General features: G+C 37.4%; 1 protein-coding gene across 2 annotated transcripts in view; it reads left to right on the forward strand.

The window, feature by feature from the left end:
• The first annotated feature begins 208 nt into the window (after window positions 1-208).
• Window positions 209-25,838, forward strand: part of ALCAM (activated leukocyte cell adhesion molecule) — a 231,572-nt gene continuing 205,942 nt past the window's right edge. For both annotated transcript variants that reach the window (XM_010838537.1, XM_010838538.1), the window contains exon 1: window positions 209-979. In XM_010838537.1, coding sequence (XP_010836839.1) covers window positions 907-979 — 73 coding nt within the window. In that variant the 5' untranslated portion in view covers window positions 209-906. The remainder of the gene's footprint in view (window positions 980-25,838) is intronic.

Genomic DNA, 25,838 nt, shown 5'->3' on the forward strand with positions numbered 1-25,838 from the left:
GGCAAAAAAGGGCAATATGAAACGCTGCGAAGCTGCGTGGGCAGTGTGAAGTTAGAGTAGGTCTGAACAGAGCTCTGATAACCACACTGCAAGTGGCGGTCTTGGAGGCCCTACCGAGAGCCGGCTGCTTCTGGGTCCGCTTCCTATTGGCGGGCGTGGCCCCGGGGCGGAGCCACTAAAATACCCCGCCCACTTGGGGCTCCAGGACGCGGCGCGCGCGACTTCCCAAAGGAGTTCCAGATTCGGCCTCAGTCTGGGACTTGGTCCTGCAGCGCCTCTAGGCTGCGGATCCCGCTCCTACCACCTGCACTTGGCTCTACCTCCTGCGAAGCGGGGAGCTGAGAGGAGAGAGGGAGGAGGCGAAGGGAGGAGGAGAGCGGCAGCTTACACACGCCTTCCAGTCCCTCCACTCAGAGCAGCCCAGAGACCGCCGCTGGCGCCGCTGCTGTCGCTGCCACCGCCGCTGCCACCTGAGGAGACCGCCTGGACCTGTCGCCCTTCGGTTGCCACCCCCGGCAGTTCTTTCCTAATACTGGGCTTTTTATGCACACTGCCACTACCATTATTATTATTACGAGAGAAGGAAAACAACGGACCCGCTAAAAAGAACCACGTATACCTTTCCGAATTATTCAAGTGTCTCCCGGGAAGAGAGGGTCGCCGGCCCCGGGAGGAGCAGCCAAAGGGGCCGAGGGCGGGTGTGGAAGCGGAGGCGGGAGGAGTTGGGCACTGCGTGGTGGAAAGTTGAGGGCGGCGGAGACGGGAAGGTGCAGCGCCACAGCCCAGAGGGCAGTGTGTCAGGGAGAAGCCTCTGCCCCCAGCGTCCGGAGAGCGAGCGCGCGGGGCCGGGGACGACGCCCCCTCCTGCGGCGCGGACTCTGTCGGTGGTCCCTGAGGAGGAGGAATATGGCTTCGAAGGCGGCCCCCTCCTGCCGTCTGGTCTTCTGCCTCTTGATCTCCGCTGCTGTCCTTAGGCCAGGTAAGAACAGGGGCCTCGGAGCAGCCCCAGGGCGGCCTGGACCGGGGGGCAGCTTCCTAGGTCCCGGGCCCGGGCCTCGCGCCCCCCACCCCCGTGGGCGGCGCGCCCAGGCGGATGGGGGAGGTAAGGGACCGGTGGTGCCGGCACAGAGCTGGCCCTGGGTTCCCTCACCTGTGCCGCATGTTTGAGTTTGGTCGGTTGGCTCAAGTTGGGGCAGCGACTGGGGCACTGGATAAATCTCCAGGAAGTTTGGGTGCGGCCGGGGTCGGGGCTTCAGGGGGCCCGCAGGCGAGATTCGTCTGGTTCTCTCCCCTTCCCCCATGCGGCTCCCGCCTGGGTGGCGGGCTCTCGCCCTCTGACAACCCCTCGGGTATCAAAGTCCACGTCACTGCGCTCTGGGCAGTTTCCCTTTCGCTTAGCTCTGAGGCAATAACTCGCACTTTTTCGTGATAAATCCCCTGGTAACTTCCCCTGGGTGAGAGGTGAAGAAAGGAAGGGAGGGCTTTCCTCTTTGGATCCACTGAAAAGCTCCGGCCGCGGCTTGGAAGCCCCTTCCTCCATTGTCTGGGTGGGTTGTGAGGGTGGGGGTGACGGCGGGCAAAGGACGCAGCCTGGACTGGAATCCGCAGCCAGGTCTGTGCGCCCTTAGTGAGGCGGCTGAGGATTGGTCAGGACCGGTGATCCGACCTCAGTTTTCAGTTCTGTATTGAGACTCATAAGGAAAAAAAAAAAAAACAAAAACCCCAACAACTAATATATCTCGTCTGGGAATCCCTTTCCTCGCCCTTAGGGACGTCCCCTGGCGCTGTCATCCTCGAGACCCGCTGGGTGGCTGACAGGAGTTGATCCTCACAGGGCGTTCCGCGTGCTCGCAGTCGCTTGCCAGAGCAGCAGGTTAATTTTCCCTTGACTTGAGGATTTGGGGGGACATTCTTTTCTCCCTTTGAAGTTTTGATCTGTAGCCCCTCCTAGACAGTTGAAGATAAAACTCCTACTTCCTGTTATTCCGGCTTCTGTTTGTCCTCTTGCTCCTTACTTTAGTTTTTAATCAAAGGAAAACTCTCTTGCTTTTCTCATCTTTTATTTCTGCACATACCTTTAGTTGTTGGCAAGCTCAGGTCAAAGCAGAGGTTTGAAAGCCTCTGGATCTCTCCCAGGAAAGGAGGGGAGAGTGAGGCTGGGGGTTAGAGCCTGAAGATCCCTGGTGTTGGTGAACTGCCACCGCTGTGTGTGTGTGGTGGTGGTACGCGGGAGGTGGGTGCCCTCCCCAGATCTGGTCTCTTTTAAAGTTACATTTCTAGTTGAGGTAATGAGCTCGCGTGCTGTTCTGAGGCAAGAGATGTCTGTGACAGATCTCCGGCTCTGGGGCTGGGAGTGTGAAGCGAGAGTTGAACCGGATTGAAAGCTGGTGGGGTGGGGCGAGAACACCTGAGAAGGAGGAAGGGGAGACCCCCTTGGGTGAGGCACTGTACAGATCTCACTTTTTCCAGATCCCAGTGTCCGGTGTGGGAAGCAAGGGCACTCACTCAGGAGCCGAGGGGAGAGGAGGGAGCGTGAGGGTGCTGTAGTTTGTAAAATGCAAAGATCCACACGCCTACAGTTGGTTTTAACCCCCTGGCCACCTTAAGAGTGTAAGTCTCACCTACATCCTCCACCCCCAGACCACACGCATACGCCCAATTTCCTTTTCAGTGCTGAATTTATTTTCAGTTGGGCCACCTCGGAGGACAGGTTTTTCCGCACTTGTAACTGCTAAAAAGGGAGAGGTTCCTCTTTCGGATCTTGGGGCGACTGTTTTGGCGCAGCAAGCTCGCGTTTCTCTCCGGCACCCAACTGCATGCTTCCAGCCAGCCCGGGAGGGCTCCCTTACCGCTGCCGACCCGCGACTGATCTGCGGGTCGGAAGGCTCAGACCCTCAGATCGGCGCTTTCCTTGAATTTACCCGGCTGACGTATGCTCCAGATTCTCCGTACGGCATGTGTGTTTTGAAAGAAAGGATTATGACACTAAAACCGCCATGTCCAGACTCTGGACGCAAGTCTTGGACTGCAAGTGCGCCTTCTTCGGATCCCTCAGCACAGCCGAGCCCGGTGGGGATGCAGTGCCAATAGCTGGCTTATTCAAAGGCACTAACTGACTGCCCCGCGTGCAGCCCTTCATTTCCGGAGCCCTTTTGACAGTGTGTTTAGACCTAGAGTTTGTGAAACTGCCCCTGCAGGTCTTTCCGTCTATAGTCACTATATAGCATTGAAATCAATATATTGTAGGCATGGTATGTAGTCTATTTTGAAGGGAGAAGGAGAATTATCTATGAACCACGGAAAATGAATTCGGCGATAAAGGCGATGAAGTATGTGCTCAGCATCTGAGGGAGCAAGAATCTCATTATTCTCGTAGAAAGAGCGTCAGCCTGTGGTGACATTTTGTATTGCTTTTAAAAAGGCTTTCCTTGGTTATTTACAGGAAGGTGGGGCCCTGTAATTATCTATTTCTTCTCTTGGGTCATCTGTGTGCACTCCTCTCTGCAATGTTTCTGAATTGCTCACTGACATAAGGTTCATTCCAAAGCATAAGCACCCTTGAAGCTCCTCCTCCCCCCTCCCCCAGTGAAATATTATGTTCGGAATGCATCTGTTTATCTCAACAGGCCTTGGGAAAAACATCAAATAATGTCCTTCAGACTACCTGATTTGGGACTATTAAAATTTATAATTTCAAAACTGCAAACTGCTTAGAAGCCAGTAATATTGCTGTTTCCTTGACGATTTAATACAATAGCAATTCATAATTTAATAGGTCACTATTTAAAGTAAACTGCTTTCCTAGGTTTGTTTCAGGACATTTACCTTCAGGCACTTGAGCAAGTCATTTCACCATCTTGGGCTTCAGTATCCGCATATATAAGGAAAAGGGTGGACTGAGACTCTGCTGAGAGCTCTGACAGGTCAAAATTCTGTTTCTAATGACCTAAGGTAAAAAGCCCATTTAGGCAAGGCAGAGTCATTTTCCAATTGTATTTTTCTAATGCTTTCAGACAGCCTGGACAGACACAATTCCTATAAATTCGATTACTAGAAAAATGTGAGTGGCTCCCAATTGCTAGTTTTCCATCTTTTTTCCTTCTTTTTAAACTCATATCTTGTGCTTACTCCTCTGGGCCTGAATCAGACTATTAAAAAATGTATAATAGAATTAGTCTCCCATTCCCCTGGTAAAAGGGATCCCAACAGTCAGAAAAGGCTTTAGGTAAAAAAAAAAAAAAAACAGATACAGAAAAACTCTTTACTGCAGCCCATCCCTTCTGGAAGACTGGCTGTATTTAAATTTCATATATAGTTCCTAGAATAAAATGTAAGTCATGGTTTATGCTAAAATGTTCAAAGTCTTATATGTACATATTAAAAATGCTCCTAAACAAACTTGATTTGCTTCATAGTTGTGTGTACAATATAGAAGTAAATAGAATATAATAAGGCTTTTGTGTCATTTTGAAATCTGTAGAAATCCAAAATATTTTTATGACTAGATTCTAAACTTTTTCTGACTTTTTAGAAAATCTAAACTAGCTTGTCTTTAAAAATAGAAATTTAGAAGAAATGCTTCTCTATTGTTGACTTATTAAAAAGAAAAAAAATCAACAAAAACCTACTTTAAGACTCCTAAAAGTTAACAAAAAATTCTTTATACTGGTATTAGTACTCATGTGTTCAGTTTGTAGCTATGCTGCATAAGAATTTTGTAACCTTGGGGAAGTTATTTTTCTACTCCTTTTTTATTTCCCATCTGTAAAATTATCTCCTTGTGTAGTGCATCATTCTGATTTCGGTGAGATTAGTAACTCCCTTGCTCAGCATTTTGAATTTTTCAAGTAAAACATGCTATATTAAGACTTTTATTATATCCTTAATAGAGTAACACTTTTAAATATATTCCACTTATCACTTGGAACTTTTTATTAAAAGCAGGCAAAAATGTTTTCTTTTTTTCCCCTTTTCACCCTCAAGTTTTCATGACACTAAATACAGGCCTTTGTAAAACCAAGCACTAAGTTGTCAGCATTACTTAGTGTAAGATGGCAGCTTTTTGTCATATAGTATTTTAAATGCTTTATAATCACCCGATTATATATTCCCAAACACACCTCTTTTTGTTCTAGTCATCTGTTTCACATAAAACGTCATCAAAGAGTTCTAGCTCTCTGGAACAATTCTCTCAAGTAGACACATGCAATGTGTATCCCAAATATACAGGAGAGCAAAATAGTTGCAACTATGATAAAAGAGTAACTCTGTGCCTGTGTGTATACACAGAAACTTTAATTTCCCTCAAAGTGTTAATTTTATTCTTAATTGTTAGGTTTTCATAAAGGCCCATTTTATTTCTCACACATAATTTTATATAGCATATTAAGAATTCAGCTAACTTATTGGAATACTAAAGAAAATTTTCTTGGGAGTGGTAAGTGATGAATTAATGTTTATTTGATTATTACTTTTGGATATCAGCTCCTTTTTATTTTCGATACAGATTGAAAAAGACCAGAAAAATGTCCATTTTTATTTCTCATTACTTTTTTATTTGGGCAGAAGTTTCCTTTTCCTGTGGAGAACAAAGCCAAGACTAAAATATATCTAAAAAAAGGATATTATTGGCTTTTGATAAGGTTAAATCTTACGGTTATTACAAGTATCCCTATAGTGTACAAAATATGATCATATATTTGTAGTTACTGATATTTTCATCCAGCTAATTTCTCTGTTTAGATAACAAAATTTATGTTCTCTCCCCCAAACGTATTAGACAGAATACCATATATATTTCAGCTAGGCCTAGTTCCAAATGTGCTGTAGTATTCAGTAATTGTTTTATGGTAACCTATTATCAGATCCCATTATTGTAGTGTATGTTCCAAGAATGAAATTAGCTTTTAGTGCTTCCTCTTTTATTTATCCAGTCAGTTCCCAATTATCCATTCTATTCAAGGGGCAATCAGAGTTGTGCAAAATCCAAAAATTTCTAATCAAAGGATTACGTAATTCAACTTTGAGTTGAGGTACTTCAATGAACACGACTATGACTGAACCTCTAAGAATTCATAGTATTGCAATACAATGAAATGAAATTGTGGGAGAAAAGTCTAATCAGATATTAGATAGCTGTCCAGTTCCTCTGGCTTGCTTCCCTGCCTTTTTACTCCCTAAAACTCTGTTCTGTCACTCCATGACCCATACATCATGGTAGATCCAAGACACTCCTGAATTATGCCTGGTTTATTCAATTATTAATGGTACCCTTTCACTCTCACAAGTGCAGTTTGGATGGCAAATTATATGGTCACAATAATTATTAATGACTTGACTGTCTATGTGTCTGTCTTAGAATACTTAAGTTAGAATACTACAGTTAAGGCATTCCTCATCCTGACACACTGCTTATTTCTAACCTTTTTAATTTAAGTATCAGCTACAGTGAAGTATCAATAAGGGGTTATATGTTTCTTTAATGTCAAGTTCGACAGAAATATAAGGTTATGGCTAGAACCCCAGAATATTGTAGTATGTGTGAAACATTAAGGATTCCATGGACTGGAGTGGAAATCAAATCGACTTGAGATGCCAAGAGAGTAGTGGTATTTGAAATTCACCTGAAAGCTATACTTAGCCATGGAGTTATCTAGAGAAGGCCTATTTCAATTTGATTCTGAAATCCTTTCTTAGCCAGCTGCACAATTCTCATTCTGTTCTTCTGTAAAGTTTCTCAGTAGCTCCATTGTCAATTTAGATCTAAAAATAAATTACCAAGGATATCTATACAATTGTAGGAAGGTATCAAGTCTTTTTGTATATGTGAGCTACAGTTGTGAGCTATCAGTTAGATATGGTATATATGTGAGCTATCAGTTAGATATGGTGACCTGACTTGCAACAGCCAACAACATGACCATGACAGTCGGTGTCAAGACTGACTGTTCCTGATTGGTCACTCACTGGTTGTTTGGTTCATCTGTCTCTGAGGGTCTCAGATATTCAGAAAACTCCAAAAGGAAATGGAGGTAGGAAACGTGAGAAGGTATTATCTAAGCACACAGTTAAAGGGTGCCATAGATTTGTCCTTATTAATAGGATAGATTGAAGGGAGAGGGCATTGGACACTGTGGCTAAAACTCTTATCAGCATATTCTTAAGTACTTTCCCTAATAGTTGAGAGGTTTCTGGGTATAAAATTTACCTAGCTCCAAATCAAGCAAAAAACAAAAATAAGTCTTGCTACTCTTATTAAAATTTTGAACCACAATGTGTCAGTTAACTATGCCACATAATAAAGTATTCCAAAATATAATGGTTTAAAACAGCAACTGTCTTATGTAGTTAATTATTTTTCTGTTTGGCAATTTAGACTAGATATTTGGGTGCTCTTATGGTTTTAGTTCCATATCATTCTATTGTAGTCTGCTGTGGGTCAGCCTATGTAGCTTTGTGTTTGGGATTTAACTGGTTGTTGTTCAGGAAAAATTTATTATTTTCCATAGTCTTTCATTTTCTGATTAGCTTCCATAGGCTAGTTCTCTTGATGGAAGCTGGATTCCGAGAGAAGGCAGAAGTGTGCAAGTCTTCTGGAAAACCATTCTGCCGCATTGTTTGTAAAGACAAATTTCAATCCCAGCTCAAATTCAAGGATGGGGAAATCATCTCCATTTATTGAATGGAAGGAGCCAAAAATCACTTTGCTAAAGGGGTTGATAAAGACCAGGAGAGAGGGTTAGTATTATTTTTGCAATCAGTCTGCCTCTCACAATAGTAGTGAGGGGTGTGGCAGTAGCAGGGATCCTTCCTACAGATCCTTAACTCCATATCCACAGTTTACACCCTTCTTTTCCAGATTATTAGGCACAAAATATTATAGGGGCTCATATATTGTAGAGCAGTGTCCAATAAGAATACTGTTGCCCACTGTTCAAACTTAATTTTCCCCTGGAATAAAATTATGGCAAGTTTAATCTGTGTATGTATGTGTGATGTATATGTGGAGAGAGAGACTGAAGGGTTAAAGGCATGCAATTCATGATCAGAAGCTAAAATGTGATAGAAGAGAGGTTACTGGGAAACTGAGAAGGTGTCTTAGACTTCTGTCTTGTTCAGTTCTTCTATTTGACAGCTAAGATAGAGGAACATACAGGTAAAGAGAAGTAAAATTCAAAAGAAACTTAATCACCATTTTTGGGACAACAGTGGTTTTAGTTTGATGTATGTTTAGACCCATAGGTTCAAGGCTTTAGAGCTATGAAGAACCTTAAAAGTACTCAGCTACTTGCTTAAGATCATATAACCAAGCCAAAATTAATTAAAACTCTTGTCAGTTAACCATTCAACATATATAATAGCATTCAAATTATGTTCAGTATGTGCAAAGCATTGAGCTTGGTGCTGGAGATACAGTAATAAACTAGCTACTAAATAGCCAAGTCTTTCATGTCAAGAAATTATGTTCTCTCTGGAAAACAGACATAAGTCAACTAATTATATAATTATTGGATAGAACTTTTGCTAAGTACTACGAGGATGCATAAAGAACATTTTACATCAGTGTGGCCAAATTTGCTCTGGAGGTTAGGAAAACAAATCAGAAAGGTTCTTTCAAGAAGTGATATCTAAAGTTGAGAGATAATTAAGCAGAAGATATGAACTGAAGGAATGAGATGAGTGAATACACTAAGGAGAAGGAATATGGTTCTCACTCCTGGAGGTAACCAGGAATTTCTTGACGTTGTTCAAATTCTTTTTTGTAATTTCCCTAATTTACTTACCAGTTGTGGGGTTCAGCAGAGGATCTCTTTGATTTTATTCAAATTCTTGTATACTAACACATATTTGCATGTATACTTTCTCCACTTTAAAAATACCTAGGGGGAACATACTCTACATACCATTTTGTACTTTTCGTTTTTCATTTAGAAGCACATTTTGGAGAATAAAAGAATATCTAATATCAGCACATCTCTACCTCATTTTTTCACATGGTATATTGGAGTTTATTGTGCATACCATAATTAACCATTTCCCCAGTTCTTGGAAATGTAGATTTTTTTCCTAATCTTTATTACAAACAGTGTGGTAGTGGACATTTTAATACTGGTTCTCCTTCATAAGATCAATTATGTTGGCAGGAAAATATCTTAGAAGTGAAATTGCTGAGTCAAAGAATATATGTATTTTACATTTAGAAAGAGATTCTGTTAATAATTACAGTTCAAAGAGTATATATTGAATTGTATACTTAAAAGTTGCTAAGAAAGTAGATCTTAAAAGTTTTCATCACAGAAAATAATTGTAACTATGTGTGGAGATGATAGTTAACTAAACTTATTGTGCTGGATGGTTTTGCAATATATACATCTATGAAATCATTATGTTGTACACCTAAAACAAATATATGTCAATTATATTTCTATTTAAAAATGGGATATGTATCTTTGAGAAGTTTCCTCAGCAGCTCAGCAGTAAAGAATCTGCCTCCCAATGCAGGAGCCTCAGAAGACTTGGGTTTGATCCTGGGATTGGAAGAACCCCTGGAGGAGGACATGGCAACTCACTCCAGTATTCTTGTCTGGAGAATCCCATGGACAGAGGAGCCTAGAGGGCTGTGGTCCATAGTGTCGTGAAGAGTCGGACATGACTTAGCACACAGAGGCATATCTTTAATCGCAACAAAGGTATATGCGGATGCACCTTACCCATACTTCTCTACTATTACTATAACTTTTAGAAAACCAGGATAATATGTTGATTCTTACTTATTTAGAGCTTGTGGGAAAAATGAGAATTATAGGAATAATTGGCACACATCTTTATGTAAGGGGAAATTATAGACAATTTAATGTCTAACTTGAATACACAGGAGTTGTTGTTTAGTCGCTAAGTTCTGTCCAACTCTTTTAACGACCCCATGAGATGAGCCTGCCAGGCTCCTCTGTCCATGGGGTTTCCCAGGCAAGAATCCCGAAGTGGGTTGCCATCTCCTTCTCCAGCAGATCTTCCCCACCCAGGGACTGAACCCGTGTCTCCTGCATTGGCAGGTTGATTCTTTGCCACTGAGCCACCTGGGAAGCCCCAGTATACAGGACGGTGTATGCATGCTCAGTCATGACCATGGAGCCACAAATGCAGGAAAGAAGTGCATTTATTATGAATTATTATCATTGCTATTTCCACATAAGATAGGTAACTTTTAGAACATAAATCATATAATCATGAGCCATATTTTTTTCCATTTTAGAAGATTCATACTCTATGGGATGAGATTAACTGAAGCAGTGGATTAAGAGGGAGCAAGGTGTGAACCTTGAGTAGTTGATAATGCTTTTCATCACACAAGTGGTTTCTAAGTATTCATGTTAGTTCATTGTGGATGCAATATACATTTGTGGGTGGTCTCACTAACACCATTTTCTAAACTCTGTTTAATAGGTTTTACTAAACAGACCTCATTTTTAAGTAAATCATATTTTGAAAAGTTCTTCCAAGTTTGTTTTAACAGGATTGTCAAAATTAGTTTTGAGCTGATAAAAATACCATCTTCCATAAGTTTATAAAAAATATCAGTGCTATTACATATGTTTCACCCTGTAATTTTTGGCCCAACTATGGAAATGAGTAAAGTATAATTTTATAATTACTTTTATGTGGAGAAACCATAAAATAGATACATGAAGTTTCCAACAAGTATATGCTGAAGATATATTTTTAAAAGGCAACAAATGCTCATAATGGACTTACTGTATGTACATACTGTAATTTTATAAATAAAGCAATTTCTGCCTAGCATTTACTTTTAAATATTCAAACTTGTGGCCTTCATTCTATAGGCATTTTCTCTACCTAGTGATAGGTATGACATTTTCTAAGAAAAATGTTTATGTTGGTCATAAGGCATAGGTTTTATATTTTTGCAGAGATAAACAAAATATGAATAATGAATAATGCTTTTGATATCAGATCTAAGAGAAAAATGTAATATATATTTGCATTTATCCTGTTGGATTAATCCTCTATGAAGCCCAACCCCAGTGTATCATAATCTAATTCTCAAATAGAAAATTTCCTTTAGGAATGACTGATTGGTATATGATAAAACAGCTTTTCTTATCATACTGGAATGGCAAATAAATATGTTTATTAAAACAAAACCTGCATCAACTCAGCTGTTTTTCTCTTTGCTGATAAGTATATCTTCTTTCTAAAATAAATGATTAAACAGTAAAAAGAGTAGAGTTTCCAGGTATGGTTTGGAGGTTATCATTTTCTAGAAATGATCCTCAATATTGAGCTAAAAAGGATTTGAATTACCTGAGTAGTGATTTTGTGTGTGTGTGTGTGTGTACACTGTGGCTATACCTCAGTGGTATTAAAAAATAATTGCTTAATTTTTGTAGACTGTCACTGCTTACAGATTTTACAGACTGTCAATACATAGAGTATATTCCATTGCACAAGAGCTCAAGAACTTGGGCTGTGGATCAGAACAATAGTTTGATTACTGTTTCTTGCCTTTAACTTCTTGTTTGTAAAATGAGGATTACGATACTATCGAGTTCATTTGATGTGAATATTCAAGAAAGTAATGAAGGCATAGTGCATGACTCAGTGCCTGGCACAAAGTAGATTCTCAACCAATAATAATCATTATGAATCACATTTTTCAGTATTCATAATATTATAATAAATGTCAGTTTATTTGTAACAGAAAAATATGTGAAATACCTCACTTTACTAGTTGGAAGATATATTTAGTTCCATTAAAGTACATTTTTGAGTTTCCATAAAAAAATTGGAATTCATATTCTTATTAGGATATATCATAGTCCCAGTATCTGCCAAGTAGCTTTTCAGTTTTACAAACTCAAGGAAAACAAAAGAAAAACACAAATTGAAAATTGCAGCCTTAGAATGTAATTTCCTGCAAACAAAAATCGTTGAAGAAAAATAACACTTTGTAAAATTATAAAGACATAAGCAATTTATAATATTATTCTTAGAAATTGATATTGCATATGTGCTTCTATAATTTGAAAAGTATTAGAGCTTAAAAAGGGAAAAGTTTTACAGTATTATAATAGAGTTGTTTTGAAGACAAAATTATGATTTTAAATACAAGATGCATTTTCTCAACCATAATTCAATAGAGGGAGCTCCACTACTTTACTTTTATGAGTACTGTAGGATGCTTCTATTTATTATGATTTTCTGCTGACCTCTAATTTAATAATGAAATTATTAAAAATCTATAATTTTAATATTAATGATATTTTTGAAATTGAACAATATCTTCCTCTTATTAATGGAATTCAAAAAGTGCTTCTGCAAATAATATATGTTTTAAAACCCTAGTTCTTAGTTCTCTATATCCTTTGAATAATAAATCACTAGAGGAAATTAAAGTAGATATACTCTTGAGAAGCATACTTCAAATTAATACAGCAAAACATCAAAGGACAAGTTTATTTCCAGTGATAAAATAATGAATATTTTGATATTACTTTTGTGATATCTGTTAAATAAGACAGTTATATATTGGAATAGAAGAGGAAAAATAGCTGGTATTTTTCACACTCTGCCTAGATTTTTAACCAAGTGATTATAGATTTCTATGTGCAAATAGCCTATACTCATATCTTTTGCTCTTTTTTATTTTTCCAAATATCCCCTTGATATAGATAGCTCCAACTATATTTTCAGTCTAAGTTGAACTCTGTCACTTGTGTGTGACCCTGACAATTCATTTACCTTTTCTGGGGTTCACTTTTGTCATGAAAGTATTGTCTCATATGATTTCTAAGGTCTTAAAAATTCTAAGATTCAAAATTATGCATTGATTTAGAAAAATTTATACAGGTTTGAATCGGTAGTAATCAATAACTTTTACTGGAGGCCCAATTAAGAAAAAAGGTTTTTAAATTATGATTCTTATTTACTTTTTATTCAAAACAGAAATTATGAGTTCTACAGAAAATTGCCTAATTCTATACATAGACCTCCTAATTTATTTTATTTTTTTCTTTCTTTATTTTAAATATAAATTTATTTATTTTAATTGGAAGCTAATTACTTTACAATATTGTATTGGTTTTGCCATACATCAACATGAATCCACCAAGGGTAATTTATTTTAAAAATGCCATCAATTAAAGAAATGGCCCAGTAAGTGTAAGAATTGCCAACAAAGAGACATCTTTTAAACATTTCATAAATTAAAGTTAGATATGTGCTTTCATGGCAGTGCTAGTAGGGAAACCTGGGATTGAGGCCTGTAACTTATTCATTATAGTTTTAAGCATTCTTTGAAGTAAGTGCTTGTTTAATTTAGCTTTCTTTCTGTTTAGATTAGAGTTTTGAGAGTGTGGCTTCTGGAGGCAAACTGAGTGGTTTTGAGATCTCATCTCAACTCTTCACCTTCTTAGCTGGGTGACACTGGGAAAATTGTTTAATCCCTCTTCTGTAATAATGCATGCAATAGGGGCAAGCTCATTCAGTAGTGTGGTTGTCAAATAATCTGCTCTCAGCCCATTGTTAATATTACTGAAATATTTAAATTCAGTTAATCTCCAACTTCCCCCAAATATGATTATAAACCCAACTTACTCCCACTAATATAACACATAAAACAGAGAGGTCTCAGGTTGTTCAAAATTATAAAATTGACACCTGTAGCTCCTCCCCAGTCCACCTTTTTTCTCTACTCAAGAAGTAGACTATGAATGACAGTGATGTCATGTTATTTATTAGTCATTAACTGAATTTATTCGTTATATGAAACAAGTCATTCACAAATGCCTAGACTTTATCCATTAATTATTAGTATTATATTCATTATGACACAATTCTTATCTGATAATGAAGCATAATTGCATTGTGATCTAAATTTAGAGGTAAAATTAAAGCTAAAATTGCAGACTGTAGTTCACAGTGTCTGAAAGCATACTGTTGTTTTAGGTCATTCTTGTAAGTTGGCAAGAGGTAATTTAAGAGTAAGAAAATGTGTATGTGCTTAAGACAGATTTATGTAGACCCTAGATTCAGAGTACAATAGAGTAGTGATCATAAGCAATTTTAAGGAAGTAAAAATAAATAGTCTGTTTTCCCAAACTTCAGTCTAGCACCCCTCCAATCTCTTCTATCTGCCATTAAAATGAAATTAAGATGTGAAAGAATCTTGTTACTGTTCTGCTTAAAATACTTCAGTGGCTCTCTGTTACTGTAAAGATAAAATACAAACTTATAAGTGTAACATTTTAGGTCCTTCATGCCTTTCTTGACACAGTCTTTCTTGGAAATCTGTGCTCCAGCCATACTTCTAAGTGTGCCGTGACCTCCTTGACCCTGTGTTGTTATTCATGTCACTGTCTTATTCCAGATTTCTCTCTCTACCCTCCTCCATCACCATCTCTTTGCCTGAAAAATAACTGGCATCTCCATCCAGACACAATTTGGATGCCATCTTCTTCAGAAATTCTTCCCTGATTGCCCTAAAGTGTATGCTCTCTATAGTTGTAAAGCTAATTTCCTCTATTGCCCAATGCCGGTTTACTCATTTCTCTCTACCTTAGAGGATTTTTCGGAGAAGGCAATGGCACCCCACTCCAGTACTCTTGCCTGGAAAATCCCATGGACGGAGGAGCCTGGTAGGCTGCAGTCCATGGGGTCGCTGAGGATCGGACACGACTGAGCGACTTCACTTTCACTTTTCACTTTCATGCCTTGGAGAAGGAAATGGCAACCCACTCCAGTGTTCTTGCCTGGAGAATCCCAGGGACGGGGGAGCCTGGTGGGTGTTCAACTGTGTCGAACAGAATCAGACATGACTGAAGTGACTTAGTAGTAGTAGTAGTAGTAGTAGTAGTAGTTGTAGAAGAGGATTTTTATGTTCTGGAGGCAGGGGCTATGTCTTAATCTCTTTTCCTACTCAGAGTCTACTGATACACACCATATCCCCCATAAATATATGAAGATTGAATAAATACATTAAGTAAAAATAGAAATCTTAATAAAGTGAAAGAAAGTGAAAGTGAAGCCGCTCAGTCGTGTCCGACTCTTTAGGACCGCTTGGACGGTAGCCTACCAGGCTCCTCCGTCCATGGGATTCTCCAGGCAAGATTACTGGAGTGGGTTTCCATTTCCTTCTCCAGGGGATCTTCCCAACCCAGGGATCGAACCCGGGTTTCCCGCATTGGAGGCAGACGCTTTAACCGCTGAGCCACCAGGGAAAAAAGCCCTTAATAAAGCCTATCTATATATTTTATATATGAATATCTGTACGGGGACAATTTTTCAATGGTTTTTAGAAATTCAATTAGAGAACGGATAATGTCCTGAATTACGGTTCTTGAAAAGAAATATTTGCCATATTTTACCCAAGCTGCCGGCTTCCCTGGTGGCTAAGATGGTAAAGAATCTGCCTGCAATGCAGGATACCTGGATTCCATCCCTAGGTCAGGAAGACCCCCTAGAGAAGGGAATAGCTGCCAAATCCAGTACTTTTGCCTGGAGAATCCCATGGACAGAGGAGCCTGGTGGGCTATAATCCATGGGGTCACAAAGTGTCAGACACGATTGAGCAGCTGACTTTCACTTTTTCACCCAAGCTATGCAATGAAGTATACAAAGAAGTGGAGTAAAGTTGGTCTAATTTTACTTCCAGGTGTCAATCCAGGTTAACATAAAATAAAAACCTTAATAACTGTGTTCCTTTAGTGTTCATAGACATTGAACATTAAATGTAAGATCATCCAGAGAAATACAGAAGTGCATTTAAACTGATTTATTTTTGTTTTTAAGACTAAGTTTTTCTAGGAAAATTGTAGGAACACATCCTCAATAGGCAGTAAATGACTGGTAATAATTTTATTTCTCCTGTTTTGAATTCTTAAGTTAAAACTTTGGATCAGGGCATTTTCCTGATTATGGCAAAAACAGGATAGAAAAGATTTCATTAGAAGTTTATTAGTCACACAGGCAATATTGAATATATTTGTACCACAGAAGATATGTATGTATTGTGGGCCATGACTTGAAGGCTGTTAACGGTAAAATATCAGAGATAATTTGAAAAAAATCTAGTGTTACTTCTGCAGAAGTATTTTTTATTGAAGAATTTTTAAAATGTAGGCACAGATAGAGAAAAGTTCATGAAAAAAATGGATTTTGTTTTTACTGAAAAATAAACCTTGTGCACTTGAAACTTACATTTTTTCTCTGGGTAAAGTAATCTTAATCCTTATAAGATTTCTAGTTAAAGTCTTTTTTAAAACATAAGCCTTTATTCATTTTTTACTTTACCGTGACTCCTTCCCAGTTGTTTGGAATTTTAACTTTCCTATCATGGCTTTATTCTGTTATTCCCTATAGAATACCTTGTTAGTAAATTTTTACTTCTATGGTCTGATACTCAAGTCCTGAATCCCACAGACAAATTCTAATATTTTCTAGTATATTATAAAAGTACTTGTCCAGATAAACCAACACAAATGCAACACATTGTCATTAATATTTCCCACAGATTATATACCTGGTATGCTCCATGCACAGTAGTACCTTAGAAAAGAATGACCAATATATTTGTATAATCAATTTTAAGCCTAAAGATTATACTTTTTATTTTATATTTTCCCCCAGGCATTTGTATTTTTATTTTTCATTGGCATATAGTTGATTTAAAATATTGTGTTAGTTCCAGGGGTACAGCAAAGTGATTTAGTTATTCATATATCTATTCTTTTTCAGATTATTTTCTCATATAGGTTATTACAGAGTATTGAGTACAGTTGCCTATGCTATACAGTAGGTCCTTGTTGATTATGTATTTTACATATAATAGTGTGCATAGGCCATTTAGTTTTTTATTTTATTATTATTTTTTAAATTTATTTATTTTTTGAGTTACCAAGTCTACTGTCACTTTCAGCCTTTATAATATAGGACTTTGAATGTGTATAGTGTTGAATGCACATGTATCAAAAATTAATCACTGTAAACATATTCTCAAATAAAGCCAAGTAAATGAGACTTTTTATTTATATATATAAAACTGGTGGGCCATGTCAATGACCTGTCAAAAGTCTGGATTAATCAAGTAGTCCACATGAGAATTTTTTTTTTTAATGTCTTCTACTGCTTGAAAAAATGTTACTGATTTCTATGACAAATGTTGCATGGATTCTAGGGTTCTCATATAGGCTCCACAGTAACAATATTGTGATCCAACAAAGCAATCATCCCACAGTCGTGTCAGACAATATATAAATCATAGAGCTTTCAATTTTCCATGGATAGAGAATCTAAGGTTAATACAATGAAATAATTTTCGTTATCAATGAGCCTTATTTTATTCTATGTTAACAGGTTTCGAAAGTTAAATTTTCTTATAGAAGATGTGATTACAGGAAAAAATGAGTATTTTGTATATGCTATAAAAGACAAGGAATGCTTAAGGGGGCAGCCTGTACTACAGAGGAATATATAAGAGTGAATGAGTGGACCTCTCTACAGAGAGAAAAGAGAGACAAAACTTGAATTCTAGCATGAAAGAGAAATTGCTATTTAAAAAGAGTTTATCACAGATTGCTTATGTGGACCAGTAGCATCATACCATAAAATAATTTTTCTTTTCAGCTCAGCACCTGGTTGATAATATTCTCTAGTAATTCCAAATTTGAATCTCTCTTCTCAATAACTAAAAATCACTTAATTTTTTTTTTAATCTTGGAGTAGGGAGAACAATGGCTGGAAAGAAACCTCTTATGGAGAAATTTTGATGCAAATCTCTATTGAAACCCAGATAATTATTAACCAAATTTAGCAGTGTCTATCCAATATTACCATAGCAGAATGTGAAATTATCAAAGTTGGATAATTCTGAATGGTATAAGTTTGCTGAATTCTGGAGATCAACTTAAGTTAAATCAAGTAATTCTAGGGCATATCATTTAATAGTGAAATTATATAAATATACAATATAACTGTCATTTTCCAACTAAGCATATTTATGCATATTCTGATCGGTGATGAGTGCTGAAGTCTTGTTTATACAAATCCAGTTCCCTACATGAACCAGTGAGAATCTGCTAAGACAGTGTTTTTGAAACTACTCGCCCCACAGATGGATGGAGCATATGCTATTAACATAGTATTAAATGATCTGCCCTAAACCTAGGGATTAGTGGGCCTGAGATAAGACTTGAGCATTGAGCTTCTGTTTCAAAGAGTGGGTCTGGGCTGAAATGAAGAGTTTAACTCCCAAGTTTGCAGAGAAAGTTAAAGTTAGAGAAATGAGTATAACAGAAAGATAAGTGGGTGACTACTCAACTTCTGGAAAAGGAAGTCTGATGGGTGGATATCCTGAAGAAGGAAGAAGTGGGTATTAGAAAACCAGAGTTAGGTATACAAAAATGAACCAGTGAAATATCTTTGGTTAGAACAGGTGCCTCTACATCTGTTTGGCATCAACTGCACAATGGCTCGTGCTTAAGCCAACTGAATTCAAGACCATAATAACTGCAAATTTGGTTCCACTTACAGTTTCCCTCCCCTGGTTTATTCATAAGGCAAGAATTCAGCCAAATCAATTCTTATTGGCTGGGGACATTACTCCCCATGCTTAGATTTTGTGACACTTTCCCCCACATACTACCTTCCTACCTTCTTTCCCCATTGCCTTTATCCTGAGACATTAGACCCTGCTTCCTGACAGCCTCAACTTGGCCTGTCATTATATTAAAATAAATATATGTATTTAGTTGATTTTTAAATGAGTTGTGGATATTTTAAAAGTTGAAATAGTGTGAGAGATGTTTATTATTTCCTATAGAGTTACACACATTTATGAGACACATGCCTGTTTGAACACAAAGCCCAATTCAAGAACTACCAAATAACTCGTTATCATTATATTCCTTTTTCAAGCACAATCTCTAATGTTTAGAATGGTATCCTTCTGAATTTAATCATTTAACATGAAAACAAGGTCAAAGGTAGAATGATCAAGTTACCTAATAAACATTATTTTCCCAATAGTTTTAATCTCACTCTGGTTAATATCATATTAAGTGTTATATTAATTATACTATTATATATCATTATATTAATGATATTTCAAATTGATAAATTTTGAGTTTTATCTTTTCTCACCTCAGATAATTTTCTAGATAGATATTTAGAGATTTATCCTTAAAAATTAAAATAACTGAGTGGTAATTACATTTTCCACAGCAGTGTTTAGTAGTCAAACAGGCTGAACTTCCAAATGAGTTTGCTACAGGAATGGCAGGCGGAAATAAAAATAAAATGTTTAACCAAACCTCTCCACTCCCCACAAAATACCATCAAACAAAGCCCAGAAACAGTTCAAACATAAGATCATCCTTTACTTTTTTGTGGTTATTTACTTTGCCTTCTGGAAATATTGCACAATCTGTTAGTTTTTTCTCTTTAGATGTTTGCAGGATATGGGATGTACTACTAAGTTTTTTAAAAATGAATTGATTCTCACAACAGTACCTGTGTGTACTTGTTAACCACATAACTACATTATTAACTATAGTTGCTTCACAAATAGTAAAATAAAATGAAAAAGAAGCTAAGAAAACAGTTATATACTTCACTAACTTTATTGTTCAATGATTAAACTAGAAAATATTTAATAGTGAGTGTTTGTTTATCATTGTTAAATCAGTAACAGTAACCAGGATCGTTGTGGCGTTGATAACAGTGACCAGGAGCTTTCCTACTTGGTGAGGCTTGACTGCCAGTGATCAATGGCAGAGTGATGTAGGAGACTGGAAAGGAAATACGAGCCCCAAGTTTCAGTTCTGTCCTGGGATTTTGTTGTTTTCTGTTTCTTTGGTTGCTCAATGATGATATTAGGCCAGAACATGTGACTGATTATAAGTGGGTGAGTTTCCTTCCGTGTGATTATAGGTGTTTCCTTCCATGTGATTATAAGTGTTGTGTGATTTAATTATATTGCCAAATAAAAAGGATCTTTGCATTGCCTCTCTTGGTATTAGTTGTTGTTCTTTTGTTCTCACCAATGTGCTCATTAAGAGCTAGCCATGTAACATTTTGCAGTTTGAGATTACCAATCATATTGTCCCATAAATAAAACAATAAACTGTAGAAATAAAGAATAAAGTATAGACAGGCATTATCAGTGTGTGGAATTATGGCAGACAGGAGGGATATAACTTCTCCCCTAGTCAACACTGAACACACTTGATGAGAATCTACTATCATGTTTTCATTTTGGTCTCTATATTTGAAATAAAGATATAGAGAAGTTAGATTTGGTGCAGAGAAAAACAATAAACTTGATTAAACCTTACAGAATACAGGTCTTGTGAGGAAGAGTTAAAGTCTGGAGAAGGAAGGGGTAAACTGTGAATTAATAGCTGTGATGAAAACACTGATCCATGACTCTATCTTCACAGACAGCTGTCCTACATTGATAATCACAACACAGGGTTCAGCTACTGAAAAAAGATAGTTCCTTGACTATGAATTTGCTGCTTTTGAGAATGACTCAGAGACCGCCATCTCTGATAGTGTTACAAAATGTTATAGCCAATTGTCTGTCTGGGATGTTTTATATGTATTTTATAATCAAGGCAGAGATTTTTCTGATATCTCTTTCAATGCAGAGATCAGTATGAAAGGATAATAAACTTGGTGATAAACACTTCATTTTTCTTACCTGTTACATGATAGAAACTGTAACTTAAGATCCCTCTGGTTCAAATTGTCTATGTTTTTGAGTGTTGTAATTTTGGATCTGAACCTTAGCTTAATATTCAATTGTTGAAATATCCTTTTAGGAAACTTAGTTTAAGAGATCAGACTTCTTTTTCTTTTAAAAGATAAAATGGGTAGATTTTTAAATTTATTTAGTTTTGGCTGTGCTGGGTCTTCATTGTTGTGCAGGATTTTCTTTAGTTGAGGCAGGTGGGCGCTACTTTCTAGTTGTGGTGCATGTGCTTTGGTGGCTTCTCTTATTCTGGAGCAACGGCTCTAGAATCTGTGGGCTTCAGTAGTTGTGGCACATAGGCTCAGTAGTTGTGGCTCCTGGGCTCTAGAGCACAGGCTCAGTAGTTGTTGTGCATGGGCTTAGTTGCTCTGTGGCATGTGGAATCTTCCCAGACCAGGGATCAAACCCATGTCCTCCACACTGGCAGGAGGATTCTTTACCACTGAGCCACCAGGGAAGCCCCACATGGGTAGATTTTGAACTTAAAAATTAGATTGCAAATGAGTCTAACCAGACCCTGTGGATCTTTTAGCTCTTTAGGTTTCAGAGACCTGAGACTTTAAATTCAAGATATAAAGACCATAGAGGCTTCCCAGGTGGCTCAGTGGGCAAAAAAATCTGCCTGCAATACAGAGGATGAAGACAGATGCAAGTGTGATCCCCCAATTGGGAAGATCCCCTAGAGGAGGGCATGGCAATCCACTCCAGTATTCTTGCCTGGAGAATCCCATGGACAGAGGAGCCTGGTGGGCTGCAGTCTAGGGGGTCACAAAGAGTCAGATATGACTGAAGTGACTGAGCACGCATGCACTCATAGACAGTATAAATTGAGTGGTTATATTAAGGAGTTTGTGAAAGAAAAGAGGAAGAATGAATAACTGAAACAGATATTTAAGTGGGCAGGTTATGTAATGTCTCTAGGTCAGTTTCCTTGTCTGTAATGTGAGTGAATGAGTGAAAGTCACTCAGTCCTGTCCGATTCTTTGGGACCCCATGAACTATACAGCCCATGGAATTCTCCAGGCCAGAATACTGGAGTGGGTAGCCTTTGCCTTCTCCAGGGGATCTTCCCAATGCATGGATTGAACCCAGGTCTCCTGCATTGCAGGTGGATTTGTTATCAGCTGAGCCACAAGGGAAGCCCATCTGTAATGTGAAAGTAGTAATAATATCAGAGTTGCTGAAAGAACTAAATGAGATAATCTTTGTAAAGTGATTAGCAAATTGAATGGCAAGAAGTACAGGCTGAAATGTTATCTATTATTGTTAGTACTGCCATTGTTGTCAACATCTTAAATAATGTTTTAATATGCTAAACCTTCCATGGAAAAGTTTAAATATTATATATATGCAAATATAATACATAAGAGGAAAAAATTTTCATGTAAAGTGGAAAATTATCCCACTATAGTTTTCTTTATCCTTTTTTTATTCAGCAAAAAAGTAGTGACAGAACAATGTATGTAATATGCTCATTTGCAAGAAAATGGAATATATCTTTACACAGACATAGTCATTTAACATGCTTGTGTATACAAAGCTATTTTTTTTCTGAAAAACATACAAGAACATTTAGTAATGGCTATCTCTGAAAGAGAGGGCAGGGGATACAAGACAGAAGGAAGCTTTTTCTGTTTTAACTGCATATTCTTTTACGTGATTTGAGTATTTATAATTTGTATATTATTTTTAAATAAGCTACTAGTACAAAGATTATTAAACAATAGTGCTACTACCAAAACTATAGAAGAGATACTTTCTTCTCAAGAAAGTAATGTATTTATTTTGACTTGAGAAATTAGAACATTTCTCTGCATATAGTGCCATTCATTATTATAAAATTTTAGAGTAACAGTTATACTCATTTTTGCCTGTTTCTTGCTTCTGTTTCTTTTCTTTAGACCCATGAAAGTTTTTTGATTTATTATAGTAAACTTAACAAATGTATTGGAATTAAAATGACCCCTCATTTCTATTGACATTTTACAAAATACTAGTCCACATTTAACTTTAAATCAATTTAAGATGATATTACAGTTCAGTTCAGTCACTCAGTCGTGTCCAACTCTTTGCAACCCCATGAACCACAGCACGCCAGGCCTCCCTATCCATCACCAGCTCCTGAAGTTTACGCAAATTCATGTCCAGTGAGTCGGTGATGCCAACCAACCATCTCATCCTCTGTCGTCCCCTTCTCCTCCTGCCCTCAATCTTTCCCAGCCTGAGGGTCTTTTCAAATGAGTTAGCTCTTCGCATCAGGTGGCCAAAGTATTGGAGTTTCAGCTTCAACATCAGTCCTTCCAACACCAGTCCTTCCAGTGAACTCCCAGGACTGATCTCCTTTAGGATGGACTGGTTGGATCTCCTTGCAGTCCAAGGGACTCTCAAGAGTCTTCTCCAACACCATAGTTCAAAAGCATCAATTCTTTGGCGCTCAGCTTTCTTTATAGTCCAACTCTCACATCCGTACACGACTACTGGAAAAACCATAGCCTTGACTAGATGGACCTTTGTTGACAAAATAATATCTCTGCTTTTTAATATGCTGGCCAGGTTGGTCATAACTTTCCTTCCAAGGAGTAAGCATTTTTAATTTCATGGCTGCAATCACCATCTGCAGTGATTTTGGAGCCCAAAAAAATAAAGTCTGACGCTGTTTTCACTGTTTCCCCATCTATTTGCCGTGACGTGATGGGACCAGATGCCATGATCTTAGTTTTCTGAATGTTGAGCTTTAAGCCAACTTTTTCACTCTCCTCTTTCACTTTTATCAAGAGGTTCTTTAGTTCTTCTTCACTTTCTGCCATAAGGGTGGTGTCATCTGCCTATCTGAGATTATTGATATTTCTCCCGGCAATCTTTATTACAGCTTGTGCATCTTCCAGCCCAGCATTTCTCATGATGTACTCTGTATATAAGTTAAATATTACAGGTTTCTTGTTAATTGATATTTTGAAGTGACTTGCAAATGTAAATGTAAGCCTATATGATACCTATTAAAAGATTGTTCAGGCATATAGGTAACAAATTCACATCTGTATAGATAAACAAATGAGCCTGAGAAGAAAACATATAAGAGAAATTTTAATTTTGTATCAGTGATAATTTTCTGACACCAAAGGTTGTTGAACCTTGTTTTATGAAATTGATAAATTTAGAAGCTTGTGGAATTGTAGTCCTGGAGAAGTGTTTCTTATACTCTTATGATCCCAATAATTAGGCCATCATGAAATTCATTATGAAATTTCTTATACTCTTATGATCCCAATAATTAGGCCTTCATGAAATTCATGAAGGCCTAATTATGGTACGTATTTATACTCACTCTTAAAATTCAGTGTACAGATAAGCTTTACTAATGTCTGATGTAAAGAAATTTGTTTAGCATTGTTTAATCTGGTTTCTGATTTAAAACGCTTGGAGAATCAGTGCTTAGGAAACATTATTCTATTCACATTTACAAATAAAATATATTACACAAATGAAACATATTTTCCAAATTTAAGATTATTTGCTCTCTGGGGTCATCTAGAACTATATTTCTGCATTAAAAATAAAAATACAAGAGAAGAGCAAAATAGCCTGCTAAAGAAGTCTACACAATTTATTTCTATGAAGTTCTTATATGAACATATGAGTTCTTCATAATTTGGAATTTATATCATCCAGTTTTTAATTTTAAGCTTACTTAAATTAAGACTAATTTTAAATTTGGAGAAGTAGCCAACAATAATTGTATTATTTTCATCATTTTTTGCTGGTATGCTGAATTCTTAGCACCTCATAAGAAGCTGGAGGACTCAGGGGTTATCAAAGATAAAATATTACTACACAGAATATAGAAAAATTGTATTACCAAATAGGTTTTATCAATTAGAAAATTTCAAAGCATAAATATCTGCAAATAAAACTTTTTGTTATTCTAATTTAAGGAGTGCTTAGAGGAATGGAGGAATATTAAATCTTAAGTCTTCATAGGAGGAATTTAGCAGAGCTAAAGTCTGTGAGGCAGAGTTAACCCTCCTCGCAATCCTTCTAACAACAAAGGATTATTTTTTCAAGTGTAGATTCATACAAAACAATTTATAACTCACCTGATTCATTAACACCACTTGGGCCACAATCTCCCTGTAGTCGTTATCTCTGGCATTTTTCAGAAACGTTGCTCATAAAATGATTCTTTTCAGTACTGGCAGTCTAATGGTGTCTTACTTTTAGATTGTATTCTGGCATTTAGAAATACAAATTGTTCTGATTTCTAGGCCTTCCTTTGTATCTGACATTTAGTTCACAGCTATTCAAGAGCTAATTCAAAAGAGATTAGACTTTAAAACACACATAAACGTGTATTAAAAGAAACAACTGAAAGAATAAGATACTAAAATTAAGACAGGGAGTAAAAGGTTTTTGGGTTTTTTTTTTTTATTGAAAAATATAATGAACACCTGCCTGTAGGTAATCAACAATTCCAGAGTATTATAACTGATCTCACTTGTCATGTATAGAAGCCAGGCTGATTTAAGTAAAAGTGCTTTCAGTTTATGAGCTGGGATGAATAGTATATGAAAGGCATTATGAATCCCCTCAAATTGCCATAGTAATCCCATAGCTACAGGAGCAAACAAAAAGGCTTTGTGTGTTTTTAAAATGTGATTATAGTCCATTTCCTCAAGAATGCCACATTGGTAGGCAGAGTACTATGGCACTTTCACCAAGTATGGTAACAGTATGTAAAACACCTAAAGCTGAAAGAATTAAAATTAATTCTTAGATCATTGAACCCACTAAGAAGGTACAGAATAGTTTGAGGCAGTAAGGTGAGTGTATTTAGTTCCTCTTTTCCTTTTCCATGTAGCCCATAACACCTGACTCACTGCCTATGTGCATCTGTATGAGATGATGGTACCTAAACTGGAAGGAAATAGCAACCCACTCTAGTATTCTTGCCTGAAGAATTCCATGTAGCCTGGCGGGCTATAGTCCATGGGGTCACAAAGAGTCAGACACGACTGAGTGAGCAGGCACACACAAACTGGATATTCGAGCAAGGAGGGAAGCATAGGCATCTTGA

Source organism: Bison bison, unplaced genomic scaffold (genome assembly GCF_000754665.1).
Source record: "Bison bison bison isolate TAMUID 2011002044 unplaced genomic scaffold, Bison_UMD1.0 scf7180017864098, whole genome shotgun sequence".
In the NCBI taxonomy this organism is placed as follows: domain Eukaryota; kingdom Metazoa; phylum Chordata; class Mammalia; order Artiodactyla; family Bovidae; genus Bison; species Bison bison.